This window comes from Ictalurus punctatus, chromosome 9 (assembly GCF_001660625.3).
Source record: "Ictalurus punctatus breed USDA103 chromosome 9, Coco_2.0, whole genome shotgun sequence".
Taxonomy (NCBI): domain Eukaryota; kingdom Metazoa; phylum Chordata; class Actinopteri; order Siluriformes; family Ictaluridae; genus Ictalurus; species Ictalurus punctatus.
Window position 1 is genome coordinate 22,650,503 of NC_030424.2, and position 24,404 is coordinate 22,674,906.

Genomic DNA, 24,404 nt, shown 5'->3' on the forward strand with positions numbered 1-24,404 from the left:
CAGGCTCACTCTCAAACAGCTCTCTACTTCCTACATTAGGGCACTTTATACAGAAGTTTTTACTCCCTATGTAGTGCACTATATGACCAAAAGTTGGCTATTTGCTATACGGTTGTGGCGCTTGCGGTTTGTTGGGTCGGAAGGAATCGAGGTGTGTAGCCTAACAGTTTACATAAAGCTCTTTAATACATTAATTACGGTTTTGTGTGGAGTGAACTTATGTGGTATTTATATTTCGTAGTAAACTCGGTTGTTTTTGTCAAGTGTTAACAGTTGAGTGTTTAAGCAGCGAGCTAAATGTACAGGGTCCATTCACACAGGAATGAAGTCGTTCGCCGGTGTTGTGTTGATTTGTCCTGCCTTGTCAGATTTTCCTGCCGTACCGCAGAATAATGGATATATCTATCTTTCTATCTGTCATTCTATCTTACCATATATCTATCCATCCTAGCGCATGGAAAACTCCTACTGCGGGTTTCTGCTTTGCGTCTGTGAGTACGGACAATAATTCAGTGTAACTTTGCCGAAGATTCCTATTAGACAATGATAGGATGATTTTACAGTACAAAACCCCTATCAGATTAGCGATATATAATAAACAGGTGGGTTGATTTTACAAGGCGAAACCCCCGATCAGATTCCAAGTCCACGCGCAAGTAGTAACAAGAAAATTATGGGCGTGTTGTTCAGCGTGACAAAAATGACGCCATATTGATGTGCGCATGCGCAGTAAGCCCTGGTAGGACCATCTGACGGGTAGGATGAAATGTCAGGACACCCCGTGGCTAACTGTGTTTATGTTTAGTAAAATCTCCTCCCTTTTTTTTCTCGGTATAAATTCATTTGTAAATTATTTGTGTGGAGTATTTGGAGCATGTCTTTCATAACATTAGCTAAAAGGGTAACTAACAAGTTGGCTAACGTGGCTAGCTAATGTTAGTGGTCTTGCGTTAGCGGTTTAACACTAGTAGTTTTACGTTAGTGGTTTAATTTGAGTAGTTTTACGTTAGTGGTTTAATTTGAGTAGTTTTACGTTAGTTTAACATTTGTAGTTTAATGTTAGTGGTTTAACATTAGTAGTTTAACAGTAATGGTTTTAGCTTAGTAGATTAACGTTAGTGAGTTTATGTTTGTAGTTTAACGTTAGTGAGTTTATGTTTGTAGTTTAACCCTAGTAGTTTAACGTTTGTAGTTCAATTTTAGTAGTTTAACGTTAGTGAGTTTGTGTTTGTAGTTTAACATTACTGGCTTGCGATTAGTCGTTTAACCCTAGTAGTTTTATGTTTAACATTAGCGTTTTTATGTAGTTTAATGTTAGTGGTTTAACATTAGTAGTTTAATCTGAGTAATTTAACGGTAATGGTTTTACGTTTGTAGTTTAAGGTTGGTGGTTTAATCTGAGTAGTTTAACGTTAGTGGTTTTCATGTTTGTAGTTTAACATTGTTGGTTTAACATTAATAGTTTAATCTTAGTAGTTTAACGTTGGTTTAATGTTAGTGGTTTAATTTTAGTAGTTTAACGTTAGTATCTTAATCTGAAAGAAAACAGGGACGTGTTGTTGTATTCCGGTAATGATTGTCTAGAGAGAGCCACCAAAAAAGAAGACTTCAGCATGGTGTATAGTGTTATATATAAAATCTTTATACAACACTTAATCCAATAATTTGATTGGACGAGGCACGTTCCAAGAGTGATCATATTTAGTATAATGGCACTGGGACATTTCAGTGTGTGTATCACGCGGCTTGTCCCTGTCCACGGCATAAAATTCCAGTTCTAGCAATAGTTCATTCCACTGAAACCGTTACTACACTTACTATGGGCTGCCTGTCATTCAGTCTGTGTGTTGGCATGGCAACATGCAAGCTCCATCCAGCTGTGGCTTCTCTGGGAACTATTTTCGTTGAATGCACAAAAATAAACAAAATAGTTGACCATACTGTGTCTGAAATATCAGTTACTTGATATTAATTTCTTGTTTAGCGAGCTGTTGTATTTGAACAATATGACATGCCTGCAGGTAATCCCCGCCATGCTGATATTTAGTACAACAGCACTCTTTCTTGTGCGATATTACTTAATTATACCACGGCGCTGTAGAATCGTCTAATCTGAAGTTGTTGGTTAATGTCTACGATCTACATGATCTAAGGCTGATTAAAGTTACGTCCCAATATTTAACAAGGAAAATTGTGTAACAGTTTATGTAAGGAGTCTCCAGTGTCAGTGCTTTCTAGCGTCTTCTCAGTTTTCCACCATGGGACCGTCAGGACAGAGGAGTTTGCTTTTCCCTGAGTGCTTGGTAACATGGCAAGCTGTGTCTTTCAGTCCATACAGGATTTCACAGCGTTTTTTGGGGGGGATTGTTGCAGCTAAAAATACTTGATTTTGCTACGGATTATTTTTCTTTTAAAAATTTGTGGCGCGATTTGAGGAGGTTTTTTTTTTTTTGCAGAAAACTACTTGAATTGGCGAAATTGCAATGGCACGAAATTGCTTTGAGCGGTCTTTCGCAGTGATGTTTGTCGGTAAATGAGACCTTTTAGCTCTGCTCACGTTTGGCAAACGTGAATCGAAGGGGGTTTTGGCTGATTGCGCGATGTGATGACGTTGCATGGTGCGTCTTGGCCCAAATCTTAGTAAAATCTGTGGTAATGTTGAAAAATCGCAAGCTCCTGCGAATATTGGGGAGTTTCCTTGATTTTTGCATTCATTTCTGTGATCGTGAAATCCTGGAGGGACTGGTCTTATTGTCTTATTAACTTCAAGGAGAGGGGAAAAGGGGGAAAGACTGTTGGGAACGACTGTTTTATAGCAGCATGCCCTATTGCATTCGTTCCTTACTTATTCATCGGCTTATGACGGACATGAATTTCATGTTTCACTGTACATGATGAAGCACTGAAAGGGAAAAAAAATGAATCTGGAGCTGTAACTGAATGTAGAAATAGTGTCCTTTTTAAAACCATTAGAATATGTTTAATTTTTTTTTAACAATGGAGACATGTAAGACGTTGATTCGTGTTCGTGTTACGATTGAATATCTTGCATGTTCTTCTTCTAGGTACTCCCGCTCAGCTCTTTTATGAGGCTCGTCTCATTTCCAGGCACCAATGGCTGACAATGCACAAGATTTAGTCAATAATGTGGTAGGTCCTGAAATTTTATGGCTTGCTTTATAACTAATATTTGATTTCATTGCTTGTTGAATATGCCTCAGTTTTGCTTTACACTTGGCTAAACAGTGATGTGAGGGTCATCTCCATGAGGATAGCGTTTTACTGCTTGACCCAACCTTTCTGTGATCGGTGCCAGCATCACACCCAGGTGTGGCACAGACGATAAAAGTATAGAACAGCTGCAATTACATAATCATATTGCCTTCTGTAGCTGGAGGCTTTCCTGCCTGGACTTGTCTTTTTTTCTTTCTCTCTACTTCCCTGTTAAGAGTCTTCAGTAGCAGAGATTTACAGTTTTATCCTAGACTCATATTTCTGATAGGCTTTGAAGCATGACTGGGAGGTTTTGTGTTCGGTCACTGATCTTGTTATTGAGAGAAATACAGTCTATTACCATCTATAAGACGCAAATAGAAAGAGGCGATGATAAATAGATAATCATTAATTATCTATCAATTATAGATAATCAGCTGTTGAACTTTGTGGCGTAGCTTAACTGGCACACAGTTTAAAGCTCTGTAGTCATATACGCTACTTACAGCATGTACCTTTAATCATATTGATTTCATAGATCAGAGAGGATTGAACGTAGAAATCGACTTTTAATTACTTTCCTGGAAAGAAGATTCTTGCCTCCTTTATTCCCCTGATGCTTTTGTTTTTTTTTTTGTTTTTTTTTTTATTTTATCCATATGTATGTTTATGTGAACATTTCAGCAAATGACCACTGTACTGATGATCATTCTGCATGCTACTAAACCATCACTCTTGCCATAGAGGCTAGCACAGTGCATAACACCATTCTGATCATTTCCCTTTTGCGTGCAGTCACGTGAAGGAGCAGAGGCCAACCAGCACACGGACACCGGCAGATCTACAGCCCGGCCACGGAGAGGGGTCGAGCTCAACGGCCAGCCTCCTTCCACTCGCGCCCCACAAGTGGTCACCGACAACGAGGAAGAGGAGGACGAGGAGCTCACTCTGAAGTATGGAGCCAAACACGTCATTATGCTCTTCGTCCCAGTCACACTGTGCATGGTGGTCGTTGTGGCAACCATCAAGTCGGTCAGCTTCTACACGCAAAAGGATGGCCAGCAACTGTAAGTCTTGACACTATTCCAGTATTGGGAATGAGTATTCCGCACCACTGTGGCGTGCATTAAGTTTAAACACAGCTACAGAAATGAAAACGAGTTAGTAGTTGTTAGTACGTGTCTTCTGGGCAACTACGAATAAAAACTTGAATATCCCAGACACAGAATCTGCCTGTCGCATGTGCCCAGGCTGCTGATTCGTCTACCCGGTATCTAGCTAACCATGATATCATTACTCCTACAGTATCTACACCCCCTTCCGTGAAGACACGGACACTGTGGGCCAGCGTGCGGTCAATTCCATCCTCAACGCTACCATCATGATCAGTGTGATTGTGGTGATGACGCTGGTACTGGTACTGCTCTACAAGTACCGCTGCTATAAGGTATGGTGTTCTAGCAGTTGATTCTTCTCACATGGTTTTTCCAGACCTTGATTCTCAGAATAAATGAATAATCCATGGTGCTAAATCTTTACAAATAATTCTTTAAAAAGTATATTTTTTAGTGTACTTAATTATTTATTTGTATTTTTTATTTATTTATTTATTTATTTATATGAATTTTTTTAAGTATAAATCTGTGACATTGGTACCTGTGTTATTTGCACATGACTTGCCTTTCTATGTTAGTGGCATCTTAATGACATGTTGTTTTTGCTATTACAGGTGATCCACGCCTGGCTGTTCTTCTCCTCCCTGCTCCTGCTCTTCTTTTTCTCCTTTGTTTACCTGCTGTGAGTCGTGTTTCTGCCTGACATCGTACATACAGTGTCCTCCACTAATAATGGCACCCCTGGCAATTATGAACAAAGAAGAATGTGAAAATTTGTCTTTATTGTTTAACCTTTTGACCTTTTTGTTTTTAAAAAAAAAAAAAATCACAAAACTACTCTGCTCTCATGGATATCAAACAATTACAAACACAACACAAGTTTATAACAAAGTTAAATATAGGTGTGCAGCAATTATTGGCACCCTTTTAGGCAATACTTTGGGCTACCTCCCTTTACCAAAATAACAGCTCTGAGTCTTATCCTTTAATGCCTGATGAGGTTGGAGGATACATGGCAAGGGATCTGAGACCATTCCTTCATACAGAATCTCTCACGCTGGTGGACTCTCCTCTTCAGTTCACCCCACAGGTTTTCTATGGGTTTCAAGTCAAGGGACTGGGATGGCCATTGTAATTTTGTGTTGATTTTGATGTATGTTTTGGATAATTGTCCTGCTGGAAGATCCAACTACGTCCCATTTTAAGCTTTCTGGCAGAGGCAGTCAGGTTTTCATTTAATATCTGTTGATATTTGATAGAGTGCATGATGCCATGTATCCTAACAAAATGTCCTGGTCCTCTGGCAGAAAAACAGCCCCAAAACATTAAAGAGCCACCACCATATTTAACCGTGGGCATGAGGTACTTTTCCATATGGCTACCTCTCTGTGTGCACCAAAACCACCTCTGGTGTTTATTGCCAAAAAGCTCTATTTTGGTTTCATCTGACCATAGAACCCGATCCCATTTGAAGTTCCAGTAGTGTCTGGAAACCGAAGATGGTTGAGTTTGTTTTTGGATGAGAGTAGAGGCTTTTTTTCTTGAAATGCTTCCAAACAACTTGTGATGATGTAGGTGACTTCAGATTATAGTTTTGGAGACTTTCTGACCACAAGACGCAACTAACTTCTGCAATTCTCCAGCTGTGATCCTTGGAGATCTTTTTGGCCACTCAAGCCATCCTCTTCACAGTGTGTTGAGACAATATAGACACACGTCCAATTCCAGCTTGATTCACAAGATTTCCAATTGACTGGAACTTCTTAATTATTGCCCTGATGGGGAATCATTTTTGATAAACATGTATTGTGTTTGCAATTGGTTGATATCCATGAGAGCTGAGAGCAGAGTATTTTTGTGAATTTTTTAAATAAAAGGTTGATTCAATAAAGACAATTTTTCACAGCCTTCTTTGCTCATATTTACCAAGTGTGCCAATATTAGTGGAGGGCACTTTAGATAGCTAGCTGCAGACCTGGAATACTTCCAGAGAGTAAAAATTAGGAGTGGGCAATGTTGTAAAAGTATCATAACACAATAGCTGATAAACTGTGTGCATCATGATACAGTAACTTGCATAAGTATTCATCCCCTTGAGTTTTCCCCACATATTCCATGACCAGATGTGATCTATAACAATACTGCTTAATCTTATATGTCCTTCGTGTCCACGTTGCAGGGAGGTGTTTAAGACGTACAACGTGGCCATGGACTACTTCACGCTGGCAGTGATCATTTGGAATTTTGGGGTGGTCGGAATGATCTGTGTCCACTGGAAGGGTCCACTGCGACTGCAGCAGGCATACCTCATCATGATTAGTGCCCTCATGTCCCTAGTGTTCATCAAGTACCTGCCAGAGTGGACTGCCTGGCTCATCCTGGCTGTCATCTCTGTCTATGGTTAGTAAGTTAGTTAGTCTCATTAACTAACTAATACTCATGTCAAGTGATTTTCTCATACTTTTTTTTCTTTAACTTAATGCTACAGCTTGCAAAGAAAAGAGAAACGTTTTTGTTGGCGAATAAATGGTATGAAAATAATAGTATGGGTATGAAAGTGTATAAAAATACTCTTGTGATGATTATAATAACGTAGATTGCATTCACTGCTGAAACACAAGTTCTCTCCATCCTGCAGTATAAGATAAGACAGGATATAATTTGAGGAAGGTCCAAACAGAGCAAAAAAATAGTGTTACGAGTGCTAATCTAAAGGAATTTTCAACAGAGCCAAATTTCCTGTAAGACCATCCCTCCCACGTGATAAATTACACTCTTGATGTTTCCAAACAATGTTATCTTCAGAAAGCCAGTTATTTTAGGATTGTTTTCACTAGGAAAAGAGTAGATGTGGTGTTGCACTTTAAACTGAGCTCTGCTCTGGCTTTCCCAGTATGAGTACCTATGCGAGGCCTCCTTATATTAAACTGAAATGCCTAAATACATTATCTTGTTTAGGTTTAAGACCGACTTATGTTAAAAAAAAAAAAAAAAAAAAGTCTGTTAGGGTGCTTTCACCTCTGCACTGTTTAGTCTGTTAGAATCAAAGCCTGGCACATTTTCCTCTTTGGTTCAGTTCATTCAGGCAGGTGAGAAGACCTCAATCGCGCTCAGGTGTGGACAAAAACAACCGGCTCAAGAGAATCTGAGCGAAGTGGCCTCGGTCAGGTTCCAAGCAAACTTGAGCATGGTTCAATTGCACTGAGATACGTCTGTCCCTGGGGGCATTCAGAACATCACCAATTAAAAGCTTGTATGTTGAGGTTAATGAACTCTCTCTTTAGAGAATAGACCTTTCAGATTAGCACTGCGATACACAGAAAAGGTATCAACTATTACAATAATCCATTTTATCATGCAGTCTTGGGATATATGGGGAAAAGCTAAGGCATATCCATCCATTTGGACTATGGATTAAGACCCATCTAGAAAATATATAAAGTTGATCTACATGTACTAGGTCAGACATAGTTCTGCAATAATCCCCCCAAATATTTTTTTAAAAACACATAATCATGGGTCTAACAACGGGAAAAAATCTCAAACACATCCCGATGCACCAACACCTCCTAAGTATCCGAGAAAGCTTTCCTTAATACACACCGATATATACAGATGGATCAAAATTTGGAGATTGTGTGTCAGCTGCATTTGTGGTTAACCATCAGAAAAGTGGCATACAGAGTCCCACCACATTACACTTTTTACTGCAGAAACCAATGCTATTATCATGTTAAAACTTCTCAACAACGGAATTTCCTATCATAACAGACTCAAAATCACGTTTTCAAATTCTGGCGTCCCTCAGAAATGAGCATCAGGCTTTTGTCGAAATTTTAAATGGATTGCAGTCCTCCGGGGCATGGAATTTAAAATGAATTTTTTGAGTTATACCAGGGCATTGTGGAATTCCAGGGAATGAGCAAGCCTCGTGATGTTGCTTCATGTTTAGAGCTAAAAAAAAAAAAAAAAAACCTATTCCACCATCAGACCTCAAACCCATTACAAACTCTTATGTCTTCAAAAAATTGTTAACCGATTGGGATCAGTGTAGTACAAATAAACTTTTAAGAACTCAATCCTGTTGTTGGTAGAAAATGTTGTTTCTACTTGGATAATCTCAGGGACCATATCATCTACACCTGTTGCCAAATACGCCACTCCAGACCCAGTCAAGTTTTTGTTAAAGGGTGAAGATCCTATACTTTACCTATATCCTTATCTTTACCATTGACTTTGAGGCATATTTTAATGGATTGTAATGGCTTCAACTCCTGTAGGACTCTACAAAAAAAAATATTTTGAGACCAGATATAGTTTTACATTTGGTATCAAAGATGAACTTAAAAAAAAAAAAAAGAAGGAGATTCATATGTTTTATACACTACCAGCCAAATGTTTGGAGACACTTGACTGAAATGTTTCTCATGATCTTAAAAACCTTTTGATCTGAAGGTGTATGATTAAATGTTTTAAATCGGTGTTTTAGACAAAAATATAATTGTGCCAATATATTCATTTCTTTCATTAGAAAACTAACATTTTATATACTAAAAAAATTCTTTAAATGGAGGACTTTGAGCTAAATATTCTGAAAAGTAGCCAAGAAGTGTCCAGCGTAGGTGGGAACTCCTTTAATACCGTTTAAAAAGCATCTTAAAAAATTTCCTCAAGAAATCAGTTGAAAAAATACAGAGAATACATTTCTGGAAATTCTAGGCAAAAAGGGGGCCTACTTTGAAGATGCTCAAATATTTTTATAAATTTTATTTTATCACAACATAATTCCCATAGTTCCATTTGTGTTACTCCAGAGTTTTGATGACTTCATTATTATTCTAAAATGTGGGGGGGATAGAAATAAAGAATGAGTGTCTCTAAACTTTTGACTGGTAGTGTATGTGTTACGTGAATGAACCGACATGGGAAACCAGGAAAAAAGCACACGCATGCTGTTTGTGCTCTGTTCCGCTATATTATGTTTGGTAGCTCCTTAGGAAATCTAAGAGAAGTGATGATGATCTCACTGTGTAAGATTATTTTATAAGCTTTAACATCACAAAACATCTAAAATCAGTGTTTGCAGTAAACCAGGGTTAAGAGCTAGCACATGTTGGGAGATGATGACCTGTCCTAGAGAAGATGATGTGACTCATCGAGTGTTTTATTTTATCCCCCCCCCCCCCCCCCCCCCCTCCTCTGACAGACCTGTTGGCTGTGTTGTGCCCTAAAGGACCTCTTCGGATCCTAGTTGAAACGGCTCAAGAAAGGAACGAACCGATGTTTCCAGGGCTCATCTACTCTTGTAAGATTAACGGGAAGATCCTAGTGTTGTAGATTCCTAGTGTTACTTTTTATTCGCACACGTTCAGTTTTAACGATGACATTCTTTGTGTTTTCCAGCGACTATGGTGTGGCTGGTCGGCATGGCAGACAACGGAGAATCGAGGAATAACTCTTCAGAAGCTGCCCCCAAACAAGAGGGCGATGGTAAGTCTTATAGTTGGCTGCTTCAGAGGCCAAGAGTGGTTTGTGTAACTCGCTTCAGCTGCTGCAATGCTATGTCTGGAACAAAAACAGCATTTATTTAATGAATTAGTATGCACTATTGACAAACAGTATTTGATATTTTCTTCCCTGCTCTAACTTTAAGGCCTCTCGATGTATCCTGTAGTTGCAACGGCGCCAGTGGCTCAGCCAGAGGATGATGGGGGTTTCACGCCTGATTGGGTCGGCCAACAAGAGCAGCGTCTCGGCCCTCTGCAGTCCACCGATGAATCGAGACGTCATATCCAGGAGATGCCATCAGCACGCCCACTGCCAGCAGATGATGAGGAGGAGAGTGAGTATCAGTGTAGCGGAGGCCCATGGCCAGTCCTCCAGGATAACATAACAGTCTACTACCAGGGTCAAATTTTATGTTACTTGCACACCGTGTAGACAGAATGGATGCTAAAGTCATGCACAATTATTTCATTTAGCATTTAAATGTATTGCGTTTAATGAATTATTGAAATTCGTTTAACAAGACTGGCATGATTAAATGTCTCATGACATGACAGAGTAGAGTGGAAATTGACTTTCTTTGGCCTGAAACAGAACTGAATATCAAGAAATAAACATGTTTGTTGGATGTATTTTATTAATGTAGCCTCAATCCATGCTGGGTCTTACAAAACTTCTGTCCCTTTAAATTGAATACATGTACATTACATGAGCTCCTGTCCAACTTGCCTAACTCGCAGGGCTCAGTCATGGGCTTACCGTAATGAAGCCAAGGGTGCCAATATTTAAATTTTTGGTGAATATTGAAGACTTGTGTTAAAATAAAATTAAGTTTGTAATGCTCATCACTAATGAAGGGGCAATAAGGCAGTTGGCGATGCTAATTTCCAAATAGTTTTGACATGAGACGGTTCCTGATTAATTCCCAGAATGCTGGAGTTTAGACAGTGGCCCTCTGTTACAAATTGCAATTCCCTTTCAACTGTAACTACCCCCAAACAGGGAAGCAGCTGTAGGGCATGGCTCTAATCCATACCGCAATGCTTCGGTGCATCGAATATAAATTTAAATCTGTATTATAGCTTCTTATTATGAGCACTGCTTCTCTAACACTTTTCTTACCTACAGTTTATCTCCTCATTTATACAGTGTTGGATTATAATTAGGGAAAATAAATATGGTAATCAGATTTATTAGAGATTTATTATAGATTGAGTGAAGAGTGAGAGTTTTAAGATGTATATGGTTTTTTTTTTTATTATTATTCTTCCAGGGGGAGTGAAGCTAGGTCTTGGTGACTTCATCTTCTATAGTATGCTGGTGGGAAAGGCTTCAGCTACAGCCAGTGGTGACTGGAACACAACATTAGCCTGCTTTGTGGCCATTCTTATTGTAAGTAATCCACCCACATATTATTATTATTATTATTATTATTATTATTGTTGTTGTTGTTGTTGTTGTGGCATGGTGACCCAGCAAGTAGTGTTGCAGGTAGAGCTTGAGGGTGTGGTTCGATCCTGTGGTTCGATGCTTAGGTTACTGTCTGTGTGGAGTTTCACATGCTTACAGGTTCCTCCGGGTGCCCCCCCCCAAAAAAAAAAAAACAAAAAAAAAAAACATGGCAGTAGGTGGATTGGCTACTCTAAATTGTCCTTAGGTATGCATGAGTGTGTGAATGTGTGCGCGCAGATACAGTAGTTTCCTGTAATGGTCTGGCATTCAATCCAGTGTCTGTTACCTGCATCGGATCCGAATCCACTGTGACACTGACCAGGATAAAGCGGTTACTGAAGATGAAAGCATTTAATGCATGTGTAAATCGGAATAATGAATCATATATATATATATATATATATATATATATATATATATATATATATATATATATATATATATATATATATATATATAAATAAAATAGTAGAAAGGTGTCAAAGATATAAAAATATATGGCGCAATAATAGTAAGCCTTTCTCTAACTGTAACTAAAGCAGTTCAAAGATAATCCAGTGTCCAGATGTGTTACTTGCACTGAATGAAATAATCAAAGTCGAATTTCGCAACGCTGACTGAATGTCCTGACAGCAATTAGCAAGGGATTATTCCCCATTTATTTATCCCTGAAGCAGTTTGAATCATAAGTTGTCACAGGTCCAGGTTTACCAGTAAAGATGAATAGAATTTACAGAAAGGCACATCGATGAGTAATGACAAGAAAATGAATTGGCTCAGAAGAAAAGAATAGGCCTAAACTTTGGAGAAAGCACATCTGTATTCAGCGCTTGGGCAGTTAATGGGTATGACAATGAAAACTCTGATCTATGCAATATCATTAGTAGTAGTTGTAGTACACACATCCCATCTAAAAATATAGGAACGGAAAGTCCCCCCGCTTTGTAATTTTTTAATATTTCGGGGAGTTACACCCTGAAGACATTTGAGTTTGAGATCAAAAGATGAATGAGACGACAGATCAGAATATCATCTTTAATAATTTCCTGATATTTACATGTACAGTGGTGCTTGAAAGTTTGTGAACTCTTTAGAATTTTCTATATTTCTGAATAAATATAAGATAAGATAATACTTTATTAATCCCCAGATGGAGAAATTAGGGATATAACCTAAAATATGACCTAAAATATCATCATCAATACCCTTCTGTATTTCTTTGTGAATTCCAGCCTGGCCTCCCAGTTCTTACTACTGATGAGTGGTTTGCATCTTGTGGTATGGCTTCAAAATGGCTTGGGGTTTTTTTCCCCATAGACCGATCTCTGGTCTTCTTGTTTGCTTATTTAATGCTCTGAATGTCTACTCTTGGTTTGAGGCCAGGCACAGCTGTGCAACAATAAATACCGGTGTCACATGTTCCAATATTTTTGATGACTTGAAAAATGGGTAGGTTCAAACAAAAGGTGCCATCTAACACGTCTAGATTTAAAATAACAGGAAATGAAAGCTTAAATTCTCATCTATTATCAACTCAATCACCTTTTGAATTGGCCTTGCCGTTCCAGTACTTTCAGAGGCGACTGAAGATCTCTATAGAGTCCATTTCGTAGCTATCTATCTATTTTGTTTATTCATGTGCTACCTTGGTTATAGCTGATGACTTTTCTTTTATTATTTATTTCTGTCATTTTTCTTTTTACATTCGACATTCTGTGAAAAATGATTTGTGTGTCTTCATATTTTGCAGGGCTTGTGTCTAACACTCTTGCTTTTGGCCATCTTTAAGAAAGCCCTCCCAGCTCTCCCCATCTCCATTACGTTTGGATTGATCTTCTATTTTGCCACAGACAACCTGGTGCGCCCGTTTATGGACCAGTTAGCTGTGCACCAGTTCTACATATAGCAAAAAGTGTTATCCTACAACTTGCTTCATGCTCTGGTCATACCACAGAGGACCTGAATCTCAGCAGGAAAGGGTGGAATCGATGGCATTGCCATTTCCCTGTTTCCTCTGTGATGGCTGTGTGACTGGATTAAGATTTTTTTTTTTTTTAAGGTTTGGAGTGGGACCTCAAGGAATTCATTCCTCCCATGTGTTTTCCTTGTTCATTGATCTTTGTAAATGCAGCATCTCTTCAATGACCCAAAAGATTGACACTGGCATTTGTGATAATTGTGTAGCAATTGTTTAAGGGAGACAAATTGTGAAAAGGGGACGATCGGCAAAATGGTTAATCACCAAAAAGTCATATTCAAATTACATGAGCGAATGTTTTATAATAACCGGATGAGAAAAAAAAATATGCATGGCTTATTTCTGGGTTGATGGACTCTACTGCATTAATGGAACCATATCTGGGATCCAAACTTGATACAGACATTACATTTTCCATTTACTTGTACAAAGCATTACTTTAGTGACCTTTAATTTGTAAGTGATTTTGACTAAGTGGTTGGTACTGAACACCTTTTCCCTTCTAGCATGTCTAGAATTATGGTTTGGGGTTGAACACTGGCACAGTCCAACCATGTTTGTTAGGTAAGGTATATTGACTTATTGCTGCAGTTTGTGTTAGAATTAAAAAAGGTAGAGGCTACTGTTTTGCTCTCATCGTCCGAGGGCATCGTTCTGGAATGTATTATAAATACGGTCCTAAACATACGTTTCACCAAAGTTTGTGGAAATGTTAGTTTTTATTGTTTTTGTCTGTCTGTTTTGTTGATTGTCTATTATGTTTATAGAATTACCTCTCAACTTTTGTTAATTACAACATTCTTTTCCTACAAAAAAACAGAACAGTATCATGATTGTTTTTGTAATTGGTTTATAACCAACTTATAGTTCTTGAATAAAGGAGAAGCTCTTTGAGCACTTTTCTTCCTCTCCAGTGTAATCTGTAATAGGTTGAGCTAAGTATCTAGCTAAATGGGATTCATTTCTTGTAACAGTAAGGAACATATATGCATTACTTAAATTTAAAAGGTCTTAATAAACAGGTTTGATTCTGTGTCTATAAACCTATTAACCTGAGAGGATTAAAAAGTCTTAAGCAGTTATCCTCTAGTATACCACTACCTCTGTACTGTGAGTCACTCTTATTTATTTACCATAAGGGCCTGGCAGACTACAGGAACAATACAAGAACTCCATGGATACCAGAGCTTTGGTGTTTTGTGTGCCTCCTCCCTGCTGTACCTGAATGAACCTGGCAGCTTACAAAGCTCTCCAAAGTTTTATTAGATATCACCATGAGGCTGGGCAAGCAGCAACACTAAATCTCTATTATAATAGTATTAAGCTTCATGTTCAGCTTTTATTTAAGGACTGTCTCTTCCACTTTACTGCCCCACCTGCGATTTGCAATGATCTGACGAAGACACAGGTAAATGAACTTTGAAATACTCTGCAAACACGGCATAGAAATTCTAGCTTTGATGGGTTTACGGTTAAAAAAAAAAATACATTGAAAACCTACCTTAAATGGAACCCTCTAATTCAACATGTGCTCTGTTCAGTTTTTGCTAACGCTTTAGTAGGACATACTTTGGAAACAATAAAACAAGTATTCTTTGAATTCAGGAGCTAGCCTATGGAGGATTCACTGTCCAGATGAAGCATACTCACATATAGTCTTCTAAAGGGATTTCAAAGTGGAAGAAATACTTATTAGTTCTTGAGAGTTAGTTGTGTTTTAGCTGATTTCAAGTACTCCTTGCTGCAGAACCAAAAGTCCAGGGGTTGGAGTCGAACCTGATCCAGTGCCTCCTTCCTGGGCAGAGTCAAACCAAAGGTCCAAGAAGTGGAGACAACTCAACGTGATAAGTGTGTTTTTGTTTCATGTTGTACAGCATGTTGAGGGTTAGGGTTAGGCTAATAGGAGGATTGAGTTCCCCCCACTGGACTTTTGGTTCTGTACAGAGAACTACCTCTCTAATTTGGACACATGCCAATTCCCACCCACCAGCCCGCTCTCCTCGAGCATACAATAGCTAACAACCAGCGAAGGTGAAGGCCAACTTGTACTTCCTCCGGGACATGTAAAGCCAGCCAACTGCATCTTATCTACCTGCTGTTCATGCTGCAGTACAGCACAGTGTATCACACTCGAAAGAAAGAGCTATCTATCCTCTACCGTATACATGATTGGATAGTGTTTCTGTGATTATCGAGAGAGAGAGAGAGAGAGAGAGTATGACATTCCTCCAAACCACAGCCAATTTTGCTTCCTTGGCTTCCCTTTGCTGTGGCATCATAGGGATCTGTACTTGATACTGATGCACCACTGGGGAGCCCTGATTGTTGTATGCTTTGTATTAAAGCCTTTTATTAAACATTTATTTATACAAATGAGACACTGGGAGTTGCACTCAAGCTTTAGTATTTTTTAAATAGTTATAAAGAAAATTGACATGTTTATCATAATGACACACAAAACCACTTTCATAAATACTGTAGAGGAAAAACAGGAGCTGATTGAGGAGTACCAGCTGGTACAGGACATGCTAAGGTGAGGTTAGCATAGCAACTTGGCATGTGGAAATGGCAGTCTGAATATCTAAATAAGCACATTTATTAATACATTTTGGATAGTTAAGTTAAAGTAGTTTAACATTGAATTAAATGCTATGGGTTTGTTTTTTTTAGGACTCTGGGTAGGTGTAATGAGCAGCTTGTGAAAGATGTGGAGATGTGGAAGTCTTTCACGATGGTTGTAAAAGGGGTCTGGTGAACGAGGCATGAATGTGGATTATAGATGAGTAAATGGCGAATGGAAAAGAGCAGAACTTCACTGCTACTTTTTATGTGGTATGTGGCCTTCTGTCATTTTCCCACTTTGTACTGTTTTATTTTATTTTTAGCTTTAGACCCGATGAAGCAATTATTTGTGGTGGTTCACACCTGTTGCCCATTTGCAAGACTTGTGTTTACATGCACACAGGATGAAGTCTGTGAGCATAATTAGAGGAAGATTATCTAATCAGAGTTAAAATGGCTACCGTGAGACTTGCGTATGAAACACTGATTGCCTGAGTTCCCATGCATGTAAGCCAAACTCACAGATCCACTAGAAAAGCAGCAACTGTCATGACTTTTCACTGACTTCTACATACATAATAAGCAGGAATCGTATGTGCGCATAGATCTTTTCATGCAAGCAAGTTAATGGAAACTGGGGGAACTCTGGGGACCAATGAGCTCTGCAAGAAAACCCTCATCCTGCTTTCCTTTTCATGTGACTTGTGATATTTTATAGGCACACAGAAATGTGACTCTCCCAGAGGCAAAAGCAGATCCACCTTTCAGTCGTCAGGCCTGCTACATTCTCTCTGCAGGCCACAGCTCGAGCACAGCACACATGTTGTTGGTATGACTTAACCTCAAGTGGCTTAATGCCACTACAGATGTATATTTTCACTTACCGCAGCTGTAGTTGGCACCCCTGCGTTAAAGTAGGGAGCCACTTTTGGAAACGGATGGTAATATTTTCCTTTCCGTAGTCTCCATTGTGGCTTCAGTAGTTTCCCCTTGAAAAACGTGTCTATGTATGGATGCACTGTACAATGGCGCCTTGTATATGTTAGGGTTAGATTATATTTTTGCATGTCTGGTGTAAAATAATTATTTAAAAATAGAGTATGCAATATGGTTCATCATTTCATCAAATGTGTGTGGGCGAAAGTGATCTAGTTGGTGTGTCTGTATAATTCTCCCTAATTAGTTCTCAGTTTACAAAGCGTGAGTCACTTTCACTGGTGCTAACTGTGAGATCTTGTGGCTTTGTTGGTTCTAATTGTTCTTCATTTTGCAGATCAATGAATCAGAGAACTATAATTCCATTGCTTGATTTTGGTGTTTTAGAGACAATCTTTCTATCCACCTACCTACCTATCTTTCTATCTACCTACCGACCTACCTATGTTTCTATCTGTCCACCTACCTACCTATCTTTCTATCTACCTACCTATCTATCTACCTACCTATCTTTCTACCTATCTAAATATCTACCTACCTATCTTTCTACCTACCTACCTATCTTTCTATCTACCTACCTATCTTTCTATCTACCTACCTATCTATCTACCTACCTATCTTTCTACCTATCTACCTATCTACCTACCTATCTTTCTACCTACCTACCTATCTTTCTATCTACCTACCTACCTATCTTTCTACCTATCTACTTACCTACCTATCGTTCTATCTACCTACCTACCTATCTTTCTATCTACCTACCTACCTATCTTTCTTTCTACCTACATACCTACCTATCTTTCCACCTACCTATCTTTCTATCTTTCCACCTACCTACCTACCTATCTTTCTATCTACCTACCTACCACCATATATGCATACTCTTTTGCCACATGAAAATAATACTTGAATGCACTACTGGCATGAGTAAAAAAAAAACAACAACAACAAACAAAAAATCTATATGGCCAAAAGGTTGTGGACTCCTGACCATCACACCCATATGTGGTACTTCCTCAAACTGTTGCCACAAAGTTGGGAGCACACAATTGTCTAGTATGTCTTTTTTTATATATACTTTTATCATGTACTTTGTACCATTACAATTTCCCTTCACTGGACCTAAGTGGCCCAAACCTGTTCCAGCATGACAGTCCCTCTGTTCACAAAGCGAGCTTCATGAAGACATGGTTTGCCAAGTTTGGAGTTGAAGAACTCGAGTGGTCTTCACAAAGCCCTTACCTCAACCCCACTGAACTCTGGGATGAACTGAAACACCAACTGCACCACAGGCCACTTCACCTAACATGATCTCATTAATGCTCTTGTGGCTGAATGAGCACATGCCCACAGCAATGCTCCAAAATCTAGTGCAAAGCCTTCCCAGAAGCGTTGAGGTTGTAATAACAGCAAAGGCGACTAAATCTGGAATTGGATGTTCAAAAAGCACATGTGGGTGTGATGATTAGGTGTCCACAAACATTTGGTCATATAGTGTACATACCTACATACAGCTTCGCTTTGTATAATTAAAGAATTATAATTAAATGCATAATTAAAGAATTATCCAAAGATCTGTTGCTTTCAAAAGTGGTTGTATGTAGAATGTTCTACGCGGAACCCTTAAAGAGCTGCTTCGGGTAGGACAAGCAGAAGAACCCTTTTCTAGGCTTTAAATATATGAAGACATCCCTGCTGAAAAAAACCCCCAGTACAAACCATCACGGACATTCGAATGGTTTCCACTACAAATACCATTAAAAACCATCAACTGTTAACCATTAAAACCATTACCATTACTGATCCTTAATGGTATCCTAGGCATAGACATAACATACCATCAGTAGAAGGCAACAAATGACCAGTAGAGACCCACAGGGACCATTACAGTTTCCATTAAAACTAATACAATTCCCATTATAACCATTAAAACCATTACAAATTCTATGAGGGTGTCTATTGTTTGGGGTTTTATTTTTTCAGCATGGATATATTACATTACAATAATATATAGATAGAAAAATCATAATGTATTTATAATAAAATTGTAATACGAATTGTATTAAATTAGTATACAAGAGCGAAATTAAAAACTATTTTTCATTGTGAAATTGCACTATGGATAGATAATGCTCCATCATCTGTCAGTGCTGTACTGTAGGACCAATCCCAAACCACTCCCTCCTCCCTGTACACTATACAGTTCTGGACATGAAATAATGCTACTTTCTACACGTAATGTAACTCACTATCTGTCCAAAAGGGAGCCATTTTGGGATTGAGCCCATGTTTTTTTTTCTTCCCTTTTATCCCCAAAGCCCCGCCCACTTTAGCTGTATGCCGCACCACCGCTTTATCATCATCCCACCAGGTTCAAGCCAAGCGCCCTGGGTCCAAACAAACACACACACACACACACACACACACACGTCGCCAACGTGTGTCACATGGACGTGCTGAAGTAGGAGGATCAGTCCGATTACAGTCAGTCCGATTACAGTCCGACTCCTCCATGGCCTGGAGTTAAAGAGTCGCTCAGAGCTGGAGGGATTCACAACACTGAGCCCTGGCGGTAAGTTTGATCTCTGGGTCGCTTTTCAACTTTCCCTGCGCTTTCGCAAACAAAAGCTGGCTGGCATCGCCTGGGTCTTCTCCTGTCTCAAATGACCCGTGAGAGAAGCTAGAACAAAGCTGTAAGTGTGAGGATCTTTTATGCTTTTGACCTTATATGTGAGATACTATTTTGAATTGAATTTAAACACCAAAAGGTACATTACAGCCAACTTTTTTTTTTTTTTTTTTTTTGCAGCTAGAGCCCCTTTAACCGTACAAAAAAAGGACATTCATTTTATGAACATATTCATAACAATTGAAATATCAGGCTCAATATTAAACTGGGTAGAATAATATAATAATATAATAATATACAGGCTATTTACTGGAGCCACAGAGCTTTTCATTCCAGAAACTGTGCACTTGCAGAACACATTAAGTCCAAATCGATATTATTTATAGTCGAATGACTGAAATCAGGAATAAAACTCAATAATAAATAGAATAACTTTGATCAAAGCGAGTTGTGATTTCCACCACTGTAACAAAATTTATATATATATATATATATATATATATATATATATATATATATATATATATATATATATATATATATATTGACAACCACTGGACTAGACTATGTTGGTACATGTGTACTGTAAGGACTTACCTTCTCACCACTTTGTTGAAATTTCTTTGTCCAGATGTTGTGGATGTACATTTGAATGCAAAATTTGCAGCCCCTGCACTCAGAAAAAAAACAAAACAAAACAAAACCCTTTCCTGATCCTTTATGTGTTGTACTTTTAATATGTATTATTCACTCTATGTGGATATTGTGTACCTGTAAATAGATTTAAGTTGCATGATTGGACTTTGTCTTTTAGAGTAAGGTTTCAAAAGGTACTACAACAATAAAAGAAAGAACTCAAGAACCTTTTCAAGAAACTCCTGGTCTCCAGATTTGATTTGAAGAAGGCAGTGTATGACATCCAGCAGAGTTATAATTGATATGCAGAGATGAATGAGCACAGACTGGGCAGTAAATCTGGGAGAGTCGGACGATATGTAAAGAAGAATCAAGGGGGAATGTTACAGCTCGGAGGACCTGAAAGCTGCTCAGAGGACACAAAAGAGGGTGGAGGTGGTTATAAAAGCAAAAGCTGAGCATACATGCTATTAGAGAATATTTATATTACTTTCAAAATAGGATAGTGGAAACTTTTGAACGGATGTCATTTATATTAATTCCATGGTTAGTGTCGTAGCATGCAGTATATATTTCTTTTAAATAACGAAGGAATATCTGTGAAAACTAACACACCAAAACCAAATGGTACATGATAAATTTCCTAATCTACTTTTTTTTTTTGTCCTAAGGGTATTCAAATTCTCCACCCCACCCATAACACTACATCATGGTGTGCTTTCAGTATTGACTGGTCTGATCAAGACACTCAAAGCACACACTCATGTTAATGCTTTTGATTTGTGTTTGGGTGTTAGTGGGCGGGTGTGCTGTCTGGAATTCAAGAAAACACTGAGTACAGTATGTCCCATAAGATATCAAGTGAACTAATGGTGGTGTGTGGATACCTTCTTTCCTCAGAGTGTAGAGCTTTTGTAAGTAATTCATTGTCTTGTATTTCCACACGTCCTGACACTCAGAGCTAAGATATTAGTCTAGGAAACACCCACTGACTACCAAGTATGATTACTTCCAGCTCTGGAATCCATGCACTAACTCCAAGAGGTGATTTTCAAATATAATACTTGATATATTTACTAGCAATTCATGCACAGTTTTTAAATACCAAACAACATGCCTCCCAGGGCCTGATATTAATGATTGCCAGTACACCTCCAAGATGAAACCTGACAGGCATCAGCATGCACACACTGGCAGGAGCAGCTTGGGTACCTCCCCAAACTGTCTGAATATGTGTATTCTTTGGCTGTGTTTTAGCATTTTGGTTTTCCTTAGATTCGTGTCCAATCAGCTATGCCACCCTAGGGCTTGAATTGTTGGTTATTTTCACTTCCATCCATTAAAGGGTCCTTAGAATAGACATATGGTGGTGTGAGTTCATAACAAATGGGTGAAATTATCACTTGGGACAATCTAGTACTTTCCTGCCATGTCTAATGCCGTCCCAATCTCAATTGACCATTGGTATGAGAATTTGCTTCTCTAAAGGGCCATTGGTAGCTAATGGAGGGCTGTTCTCCTCCATTACAGGGGTGTGCCTCCTTAATAACATCCTGCAAAAAGAAACCAGTTCTCGATGTGCATGAATATCAAAAGACATCTGAACTTTATAATATTTAATAGCAATTTAAAAAAAAAAAAAAAAAAAATCAGTTTAAACCACAACCAATTCTGTTTGGTTAGAAGGTGTTGGTTATTTTTCTATAACAGAAGCTCTGGCAGTAATTCAACTGCAAGGCAAATGACAGGTTTATATCAAAGTGCTCTTTCTAGTACGTTATGATTTCTGTAAGGACTTGTATGGTGGACATTCCACATAAACAAATAAATAAAAAAAGCATAATTGTTGATATGGTTAAGTTGTTTCTGTGAGGAAGTGTTTACTTAGCATTTTTGGAAGGAGTATCCACTGTCAGAGCTTTGTAACAGTAAAGCCGTTCCTTTAAGCTTTCTAACATGGATGGAGGGCGTTTGCGGTTTCTCAGTAACACGACAAGCTGTGTTTTTTGTCTCATTAACTTCAATAGAGAGAAAAAAAGAGAGATCGGTGAAGGATTACAGCTTCAGTATCACTGTGAGTGACAGATTAAATGAAAACCTGTTTGCACTGTTGTCCTCTGGGAGGAATTTTGCTAGCATGGTTTGTGTCCAATCAGTACAATACAAAATTTACTCTGACTTACTCTAATCTTTCATCCTATGCTGAAACATCCATTTCTGTCCTGATGGGTGGATGATCACACCCCCATCTACAGCGGGCGAGGACCTACTGTATAGTTTGATGAGTGTGAAAAGGGTATAAATCATGTCCTATGGTCTTCACGTTCACCAGATCTCAATGCAGTTGAACACCTAGGGGAGTTTTTGGAGTGATGTGTTGATGATCCTCTCCACCACCATTACCAAAGCACCCACTGAGGGAATATCTTTTGGAAGAATCATTTTCATCCTTCCCATACAGTTCCCTGAGACTTGTAGAACCGATACCAAGATACAGTTCTTGTAGCTTGTGGTGGCACCTTATTAATGTTTATTTCCTTTAATTTGTCACCCGTTTGTATGCTAAATAGAAGTGTGTTTGTACTTGTGTGCATATGGTGGTTAAAGTGCCTTGAATGTAAATATCTCAATTAAGCAATTGCATCTTTTGCCACTTCCCATGGAGCCACTGATTTATATTGTAGAATTTAGCAGGCGTAGCACAACCACTGCATGCATCAGAAACCTGCTACAATCTCATCGATTATCCATATGTATCTGTAGACACATTTTTAATGAACTGTTTATCAGGCCAACAGTGACACTCTGTTTTCAGATCGTTGCATGTGTTTGTGAGTGTTTTTGTGGCACCACCACCTACACACATCCCAATGCTCTCCTTCTGCTCGGAGCTTCTGTGACTCACTTGCTGTTGTTGTAGATGGTCCTACATGAATTCCCTAATGATGTGCATTTCCCAAAAGCAGAGTATTTCCCAGACTAACCCTTGTTTCAGTGGAAACTGCTGCTGTAATCATAAAGACTGTCCTGTGCTCATTGCTCATCTGAACAGCATATGATTTCAGCACACATAGTACTATTTGACTTTATAATATGCAGTTGTGCAAGGGTAATGATTTATAGTCTCACTACACAGAAGAGTATGAGTTTTTTGAGTCTGATTCCTGTCACGGTTTGTTCCACATGTCACCTCAGGGATTTTTCCTTGCCTATGGCTTGTTCACATGGACACGGTGAACCAAAGGTCTCCATACACAGGGGACTATGTATGTCAGCACCACGTCAGTCGTGCCTTCGACAGTGGATGTTCGTGGACGCCCACTCCTCAGTTGGTCTGCAAAAGTTGGAGTCTTTTTGAATTTGTTAAGTTTGGCAACAATGTCGTGTGTGACGTGCTCGCCACGTTCCCTGTTAAAGTCCATCGCAACCCTGCGACAGCTTCCTGATCCGGCCATGAGAATGATTTCAATACGTTCTACTTTTGTCAGTAATGTATGAACAGTTTTAGGGGACATTTTTACTAAAAAAGTGTTTATTTCGCCTATGTATGGAGACTTTTGTGACACCCTGTAGATCTAATTCTACATGTAATGCTGCTTTGTGTTAAATGCTCTATGGAAATAAAAGTGCATTGAAATTGCATTGAAACTGATTCAAAACCTCAGTTTTATATCCCTTCTCTGTGAAAGACTGCAGTTCTTGGTGACACTGATTCACGATCAGTCAGATGTCTAAAAATATCTGTCTTGTGAGACTAGCCTAAATCGGAAGGTTGCTAATGCTCCATTTGAATCTCTAATTTGTTACAGGATTGTAGGTGCATGACATTAACCAGCTGTGGGGGAAAAACAAAACAGGTAAACTGGTACTCAGCTTTTCATATAGACATTTTGGTCTTGTCATCCATGTTGATGTTCAACACATGTGACATTCTTCAAGCATTATCTCTCTTCTGTAGTAAAATGATGAAGCTGCTGTTGGCCGTGGCCTCGGTGCAGATGTTTCTGGCTCCGGTGTTCATGGTGAGTGCTGTGACGTATCAGAAATGATAAAGTAGTATGAGTCATAATAGAAGGTTCCAATTTAATTTGCCTTTATTTAAAGCTATACGTATATTCCAAATGTTCTGGCGTCAGGCGTGACATGCCATTAATCTTGTTCGCGTCTTTAACAAGTGTAGTTACTACTCACATAAATGCATGTTGTGTTTTGGCTTGTGGATGAGCTTGTGGCCAAATGATTTACATTTGAACTGCCTTTTAAATTGAAAGATCTTTGGAAATATTTTCAGATAAGTGTGATCACCGTGATATCACTACAGACGCAGTGGATGTGAAAAATGAACGAAATTAGTTTTTTTTTTTAGATTTTTTTTTGT

At 38.7% G+C, this 24,404-nt stretch overlaps 2 protein-coding genes across 10 annotated transcripts in view; both read left to right on the plus strand.

Annotated features, from left to right (window-relative positions):
* On the plus strand, positions 1-14,165 carry psen1 (presenilin 1). Of its 4 annotated transcripts, none has more exons than XM_017476223.3 (11): positions 1-151; positions 3,066-3,150; positions 4,009-4,280; positions 4,519-4,660; positions 4,943-5,010; positions 6,508-6,728; positions 9,535-9,633; positions 9,732-9,818; positions 9,982-10,170; positions 11,107-11,225; positions 13,036-14,165. In XM_017476223.3, exons 2-11 carry the CDS (start codon positions 3,115-3,117, stop codon positions 13,189-13,191), a joined length of 1,389 nt encoding a protein of 462 aa, XP_017331712.1. In that variant the 5' UTR covers positions 1-151; positions 3,066-3,114; the 3' UTR covers positions 13,192-14,165. The 4 variants fall into 4 exon arrangements, with proteins under 4 accessions (XP_017331712.1, XP_017331716.1, XP_017331714.1 ...); XM_017476227.2 differs by having other exon boundaries at positions 10,003-10,170; XM_017476225.2 differs by lacking the exon at positions 1-151 and adding an exon at positions 701-756.
* Positions 14,166-19,142: 4,977 nt separating this feature from the next.
* The window catches only part of paplna (papilin a, proteoglycan-like sulfated glycoprotein), a 31,384-nt gene continuing 26,122 nt past the window's right edge, over positions 19,143-24,404 (plus strand). For 2 of the 6 annotated variants that reach the window (XM_017476222.3, XM_017476221.3), the window contains exons 1-3: positions 19,144-19,333; positions 23,836-23,883; positions 23,985-24,048. In XM_017476222.3, coding sequence (XP_017331711.1) covers positions 23,989-24,048 — 60 coding nt within the window. In that variant the 5' untranslated portion in view covers positions 19,144-19,333; positions 23,836-23,883; positions 23,985-23,988. Of the gene's footprint in view, positions 19,455-23,835; positions 23,884-23,965; positions 24,049-24,404 lie in introns of all 6 variants that reach the window. The other 4 variants (XM_017476220.3, XM_017476215.3, XM_017476219.3 and 1 more) reach the window with 4 other exon arrangements.